Raw genomic sequence first — 7,902 nt, 5'->3', positions numbered from 1 at the left:
AAGATGTAACACATACCTATAACACCAACACTCAGGAGGTAGATACAGGAAGGATGCTGCAAAGTCTAGCCCAGCCTGGACTTCATAGTAAGTTCCAGGCCACTCAGAAAGTATAAATAGCAAATAAAAAAATAAAAGCTTATGAAAATGGCAATTTAAATGTTATTGTTAAGATTTATTGATTTATAGCATTCTGCCTGCATGTATGCCTGCACACCAGAAGAGAGCACCAGATTTCATCATAGATTGTTGTGAGCCACCATGTGGTTGTTGGGAACTGAACTCAGGACCTCTGGAAGATCAGCCAGTGCACTTAACCTCTGAGCCATCTCTCCAGCCCAGTTTTATTGTTTTTTGAGCCACAGTCTCTCTTTATAGCCCAGGATAGTCTCCAGCTCTCAATTCCCTTACCTCACCTTTCCAAGTGTGCAGACTGATTACAGCAGAGAGCCTCCACACACTAATATACAGTTTCAGTGACACAGATTTGAGCTTCTTGGGTTCATCCTCCTGATACTGTGGGTCAGACAGTTGTGTATCACACAAGCTATTCTGTACACTGTTGGGTGCTTCACTGCATCTCTGCTCTCTACACACTAGGTACTGAGGGGCACCTTCCGTATCCCAGCTTTATACCATCATAGAGTCTCAAGGTGAGTCTCAAAAACCAAGTTAGCAAATCAATTCCCAGATAAGCATTCCCAGGGCCTGCCTCTTTTGACTAGTGGCCTTCCCGGGAACCTAGATATTGCCATACAACATGAGCCCTATTGTTGGAAAATACCAGGTCCTGAAAGGTGGATTCTCCATCTGAGAGTCAGAAGCTTAGCAAATTGCATCATCTTGGACCAGCAAACTGAGAAGGCTCTGTATTCTGAGAGAATAGTGGACCACATCAGGGTGTCCCTAGGGCAGAGTGAAAAGATGGTGTTGACTGTAGATCTGCTCTACCAAGTCCCCTCTCCCTATATCACTTGTTCTTTGTTAAGTGAATGATTCCAGATGAGGTCACTGGAGCCAAAGGAGCTACAGACAGAGTAGGGTGGTTGCACAAGTAGACTCACAGCATTTTAAAGACAGTCTCACTATGTAGCCATGGATACCCAGGCTGGCACCATATTTGTAGAGTTCTACTTCTAAGGTTATGGGACTAAAGGCATGTATCACCACACCAGGATACTTACAACTTTGATTTCTTTCTTTTGACCCATAAAATCAAAAATATCTACTACCCTGACCTCTATGGGGGAAAAACACATATATTTCTGTTTTAGAGAAGTACCTACCTTGTTAATAACATGCATAGATGGGCTATTATAGTAAGCAGTAATTCCACATGATGCCATCTCTATAAGAAATTAAATACCTGAAAGTACTTTGCAAGATGAACACTGATGGAGCCTCTACTTGGTTAGGAACTGTTGCTAACAATTAAAAGGTCTACTTTGGGCTTATAATTAAATGGAGAGAACCTTAGAAATTTATCTCAATTATTTGCCTATTCCTATTACTTTACAGACAGACCCACTAGAACTGCAAACAACAAACACAGCTCAACCCTGCTAAAGATTCTGCAAAGCAGCTAGATGTGGTGTGCTGGGCTTGGGTCTCAGTAGACTGCTCACCCAGAATGCAGAAAGCCCTGGGTTCCATCCCCAGCACTTCACAAACCTGGGGTAGTGATATCTAGAACCCCAGCATCAGGTAGATTTAGGCCAAAGGATCAGAAGTTGAAGGTCATCCTTGGCTAAATACATAATTTGAGGCCAGCCTGAGCTACCTGAGATTCTGTCTTTAAAAAAAAAAAAGTCCCAGAGAGAGAGCATATTGCTTAAAATCCCTTGCTGCTCTTCCAGAGGACTCAAATTCAGTTCCTGGCACCTTTATCAGATGGCTCACAACTGTTTGCTAACTCCAGCTCCAGAAGATGTGGTGCCTCTTGGCTTCAGCTGGCACATACACAACCATGCACTACCCATATTCAGACATATAGGGTCTCATGTAGCCCATGCTAGCCTCAAACTCACTATATAGCCGATGATGACCTCCTATGTGTTAAAATTACAGGTGTGCAGAAGCCTAAGTCCAGCATTGTGTATATGTATGCATGCATGCACTAAACTGGTTTAGCTACTAAATCCAAACCCCTCTCTTTTTCTTTCTTTCTTCCCCCCCCCCCTTTTTTTTTCCAAGACAGGGTTTCTCTGTAGCTTTGGAGCCTGTCCTGGAACTAGCTCTTGTAGACCAGGCTGGCCTTGAACTCACAAAGATCTGCCTGCTTCTGCCCCCAAGTGCTGGGATTAAAGGGCCCTTTCTTTCTTTCTTTAAACCTGGTCTCTTGGGGCTGGAGAGATGGCTCAGTGCTTAAGAGCACTGACTGCTCTTTCAGAGGACCCAGGTTCGATTCCCAGCACCCACATGGCAGCTCACAACTGTCTGAAAATGCAGTTCCACGAGATGTGACACCTTCACACCAATGAACATAATAAGGTTAAATAAATCATTTTAAAAAAAAAGAGATGAGTAGACCTGGTCTCTCCATGTAGCCCTAGCTTTTGTGGAATTTGGTATGTGAACTAGGCTGACTTCAAACACACAGAGATCTGCCTGTCTTCCATTAAACTTGTGTGAACTAACTGGACGGTGGTGGTGCATGCCTTTAATCCCAGGTCAGCTTGTTCTACAAACTGAGTTTCAGAACAGCCAGAGCTGTTACATAAGAAAACCTGTATCAAAAACAAACAAAAAACAACCAACAACAAAGTTGTTTGCACTATGTCTTGCTTAAGATTTATTTATTTATTTATTTATTTATTTATTTATTTAATCTATTTTCACAGAGCACAGTGGCCCATGCCTTTAATCCCAGCATTCGGGAGGCAGAGGATCTCTGAGTTTGAGGCAAACTTGGTCTTAAAGTGTGACTTCCAGGATAGCAAGGGCTACACGGAGAAACCTTGTCTTGAAAAATAACAAGAAAAAACAAAAATTTGTTTTGTTTTTGAGATAGGGTTTTTAATCTTTGTAATCTTTGCAAAGATTATTAAATTCTAGCTGAGTTTAGTTTTAGCCTACTGAAGCTTTAGAGGAGTATTAAAGAGCATTGTCTCCCAACAAAATATAGCCTCTTTGGCAAAAACCAAATGTATTGAAAAAGATTAACTCTCTTCCTAAGATTCAGTGTCATTTAATGCCATGTCCCTGTGCAAACTGAAGTTGTCTTCTTCAAGGAGCAGTCTTACAGAATCCAATTCTCCACCTGCCTCTTCAGGACTTCCTAAAGAACTACACACCTCTGGCCTTTCCTCTAACCTTAAACAAAACAACATTTTATTGTCTGATAAAGTAGTCAAAACCTGAGAACTAGTTTTAAAAGCCTACCAACTCTCAAAGTGACTTATCTCTGAAGTCCAAGGCCACTTTTTTCTAATTACAAGAGTTGAGAAGCTACCAGGACAGTGGCAATAAAAAGGGTAATGTAGGTAAGTTTTCCTCCAAGGCACTTATTTGGCAAAGGCCTGAATAGACATTCGGATGGCTGGGGTCTGCTTCCTTTAGAAAGGGTAACTGTTTCTCACCCCACTGGTGGCTGGAAGGTTGCCAGTAGGGTCACAATGCCTATCTGAATTTGGGACCTCAGAGACAAACAATGAAGGGTCAAGTTGTTCCTCAGCTAGTTTCTGGCTGATTGCTGGGAGAGTCTCAGCAGCTTTAGCACTTGAGTTCTTAGGAACCTCCTGGACATGTGAAGAACGACTTTGAGAAGTCTGGGCAAATGCAAGTGGTACCACAGGAACCTCTATGCCAAAGTATGGCTCTCAGAAGCTTTTACCGGTCTCAGGCTGAGTTTGAGAGGCAGAAGGAAGATTCTGGAGCTGGCCTTCTTTGGCTACAGAGCCCGGGTTTTGGCTCTGAGAGGTCACTGGTACCACAGGGGAACTTTCAGAGGGCACAGGCACCAGGAGGTGGCTCTGACTGTCTACCCGTTCCACAGGGTAGATCCGAGAGGCCACACTGATCTTAGATCGCCCCTGAGGGTCAAGGTCCACAGTCATATAGCTGCCTGAGGACACAGAGTCCTGCACTTGGCTCTGAGAGGTCACGGGTACCACAGGGGAACTTTCAGAGGGCACAGGCACCAGGAGGTGACTCTGACTGTCTACCCGTTCCACAGGGTAGATCCGAGAGGCCACACTGATCTTAGATCGCCCCTGAGGGTCAAGGTCCACAGGCATGCAGCTGTCATAGGATACAGAGTCCTGCACTTGGCTCTGAGAGGTCAGGGGTACCACAGGGGAACTTTCAGAGGGCACAGGCACCAGGAGGTGACTCTGACTGTCTACCCGTTGCACAGGGTAGATCCGAGAGGCCACACTGACCTTAGATCGCCCCTGAGGGTCAAGGTCCACAGGCATGCAGCTGTCATAGGATACAGAATCCTGCACTTGGCTCTGAGAGGTCAGGGGTACCACAGGGGAACTTTCAGAGGGCACAGGCACTAGGAGGTGGCTCTGACTGTCTACCCGTTCCACAGGGTAGATCCGAGAGGCCACACTGATCTTAGATCGCCCCTGAGGGTCAAGGTCCACAGGCATGCAGCTGTCATAGGACACAGAGTCCCGCACTTGACTCTGAGAGGTCAGGGGTACCACAGGGGAACTTTCAGAGGGCATGGGCACCAGGAGGTGACTCTGACTGTCTACCCGTTGCACAGGGTAGATCCGAGAAGCCACACTGATCTTAGATCGCCCCTGAGGGTCAAGGTCCACAGTCATATAGCTGCCTGAGGACACAGAGTCCTGCACTTGGCTCTGAGAGGTCACGGGTACCACAGGGGAACTTTCAGAGGGCACAGGCACCAGGAGGTGACTCTGACTGTCTACCCGTTCCACAGGGTAGATCCGAGAGGCCACACTGATCTTAGATCGCCCCTGAGGGTCAAGGTCCACAGGCATGCAGCTGTCATAGGATACAGAGTCCTGCACTTGGCTCTGAGAGGTCAGGGGTACCACAGGGGAACTTTCAGAGGGCACAGGCACCAGGAGGTGGCTCTGACTGTCTACCCGTTCCACAGGGTAGATCCGAGAGGCCACACTGATCTTAGATCGCCCCTGAGGGTCAAGGTCCTCAGGCACCTGACTGTCAGAGGACAAAGCCATCTGGGAGTAGCTGCCAGAAGCTCCAGACACCAGAGGGTAGCACTGTGAGGTCACCGAAAAGACAGGCTGACTCCGAGAAGTACAAACGGTGAGAGGATGTTGCAAAGGGACCAAAGGCAGGCTCTTAGAGGCCTGGATTGAGCAAAGCTGTAGCTTGTTTAGAATGGACACAGGCTTCGCCGGATGGAACGAAGTTCTGCCACCTTCGGTCCCGGCATCGCTGTTCCCTTCCAGCTGGCCCAGGTCGGTCGAGCTGAGGCTACTCATCATCTGGAGGACCCTCGGGAGGAGCCGCCGCCGCCGCTGCCGGCGAATCCGCCGGAAGGTGTTGGAGACGCTCCTGATGGTCAGTGAGAAGCGACGGCTGCCGCTGCGGTGCATACCGACCTCTCCCGCGCGAGGCGAAGTCCTCCTCAAGGGGTCTTCCGGGAGCGCCTCGATGTTGCCGGTGTACCAGAAGATCCACCACAAGAGACTGACGAAGATGATGATGGAACCCAGATAGAGCAGCATGTCGTAGAAAAACAGGTTGGCGAAGACGCCAGTGAACAGCACTGCCACACCCACCGTGTCGAAGGCGACGCCCAGCCAAAAGAAGTGCCTGCAGTGGCCTAGGGACCCGGACCGCATCTCCGCCGAGTCCGCGCTCTTCCCGGAAAGCTCTGTGAGGCGCAACATCTCCCAGGCAAAGCCCGCAAGAGGCCACCAGGCCCAGGGCGCTGTCCCGGGCGGGCTTTGGCCGCTGGGTCTCCATGGCAACTCAAGGGGCGGAGCCGGACGTTAGGCGGTGCCTTGCCCTGCGAGAGCTGAAGCAAGAGGGCACCCAGAGAACTGCGCGTGCGCACTAGGACCCACTGACCTGCGCTTGAGCAGTGCTCGCCACTCTCGCTGGCTGTCCCAGTGTCTGATCACTATGGCTTTGAGTGAGCGAAACATAAGGCGAGAATCTTCTCGAGGGAGGGTGAGAGCTTGTGGGGGCGCGAACCACGAGGACTCTTTGAAAGTGTAACTTCCCTAAAACAGCTGGAATGAATCTTAGCCACAGGTGCAGTCAGGTGTTCCTGGTTATCCTTCACCTGAGGCGTGGCTAGGTTAGGGTCTGGTGTTACCTCTGAATCCCCATCTTACCTGGCAACTGCTGATGTACTCGTCCAAGGACCTAGTAGACCCCATCGCTCCAGTTTCTCCCGTCTGCTGTAGCGGTCGGGCTGGGGGAAGACTGTTAGGAATTTTTCCTAACGCGAGCTCTCTGCCGACGCCAAAAATCCCAGTCAAGCCAAATGACAACGAGCCAAATTAAAGGATATCCAGGTTTAATGGGATTCCTGTGTTCACGGGTGTGTGGGAGTGGGGTGGGTGTGTTCAAGGTTTGGTGGGCACAGGGGCAGGGCCTTCAAAGATGGAGACCAGAGTCCAGGACTTGCATTCCAGACTGTTTGTATAAGGGGTGACAGCAAGCTGAAGTGATATTTTGACTAACATTTAGGCTTTCTTAGGAAAAGGGGACGTTGACTCAAGTCTGGCTACTTCCTGCAGGCATGGGGTGACGTGGGGAAGAGGAGAGCTGGGTGTTAGTGGGTACACACTCGACGCCAGGCTTCTGTTCCTTGGGGGAGGTGAAAAGGCAGGTGTCGTGTGAGGTCCTGTCCATCAAGGTTTGAGAGACTTAGGAGTATAAGGAAATCTCGACCCAGTAAAGGTGCTGGGCAAGGAGGTATCACTAAGAAAGAATGGGGAAAAATATCCTCCAAGAATGCAGGGCAGTGACAAAGTTTTAAGTTAAGTGGGGAGGAACAGGTCCCGTCTACCCCCATAACTGAAATTGGTGAGGGGAACATAAGGCCCGAATGAGATGTTAGAACAGAATAGGGAGCTTCTATGTCCAAAAGAAAAGTAATGGACTTACCCATTACCTGCAGCTTTACCTTAGGCTCAGATAGGGTTATGGGATAAACCAAGTCTGGGCAGCGTCAATCCCCTGCAAGGCTGAGAAGTTTGAAAGCTGACACAGTTTCACTTGTCCATGTTGGTGGGGCCGGACCTCTGTGGCATGGCACAGAGGACAAGTCCACACGGGGGCATTGTGATTAACAGCCCGCCTGTGAGGTTGACTTAGGTTGGGCTCCAGCAGGGTAGAGCCGTGTGGTTGGCTTTCCTTGTCCCCCTTCCCATGGACTTAGGGCAACTAGTAAGGTCTGCCTGCGGAGTAGCTGCTTGTTGTAGCCTTGGCTGTTGGGAAGACTCAGCTGTTTCTTCTTGGGCATTAAAACTATTTTTTTTTACCGCCGGGCGGTGGTGGCACACGCCTTTAATCCCAGCACTTGGGAGGCAGAGGCAGGCGGATCTGTGAGTTCGAGACCAGCCTGGTCTACAAGAGCTAGTTCCAGGACAGGTTCCAAAACCACAGAGAAACCCTGTCTCGAAAAAACAAAACAAAAAAACCTATTTTTTACCAATTTCTGTATAGGGTTTGGAGATCCTCCTCAGCCTTTGTTAACTTCTTTAAATATCTAGTGCTGACTGAGAAGTAAAATGGGTATCCAAGACCTTGGCTCCCGCTGGGGAGGCTGGATCTAGCCTGGTATATTGGGCCATGGTCTCTTGTAATTGATTTTTAAAAATGGCTGGATTGTTACTTTTTTCCAAGACCATTTCCATACCCTGAAGGAGGCAACGAATGATAATGTTTCGCCTCTGTAATGAAACTCATTACTATAAGAAGAAGGCTTAGTAGAAAAAGAAC

General features: G+C 48.6%; 1 protein-coding gene across 1 annotated transcript; it reads right to left on the bottom strand.

Moving 5' to 3' along the window:
- Positions 1 to 2,787: 2,787 nt before the first annotated feature.
- Positions 2,788 to 5,864, bottom strand: LOC121463772. Its single transcript, XM_041676241.1, has one exon. The coding sequence runs from the start codon at positions 5,835 to 5,837 to the stop codon at positions 3,819 to 3,821; it is 2,019 nt and encodes a 672-aa protein (XP_041532175.1). The 5' UTR covers positions 5,838 to 5,864; the 3' UTR covers positions 2,788 to 3,818.
- Positions 5,865 to 7,902: the final 2,038 nt, after the last annotated feature.

Source organism: Microtus oregoni, unplaced genomic scaffold, assembly GCF_018167655.1.
Source record: "Microtus oregoni isolate MIOR12 unplaced genomic scaffold, Mior012 000027F_ref0000203, whole genome shotgun sequence".
Taxonomy (NCBI): Eukaryota; Metazoa; Chordata; class Mammalia; order Rodentia; family Cricetidae; genus Microtus; species Microtus oregoni.
This window is presented reverse-complemented; position numbering and strand designations above follow the sequence as displayed.

What these genes read in the sequence shown, in the direction of transcription:
- LOC121463772 (XM_041676241.1), bottom strand. Translation starts at nt 5,837, where the DNA reads ATGTTGCGCCTCACAGAGCTTTCCGGGAAGAGCGCGGACTCGGCGGAG.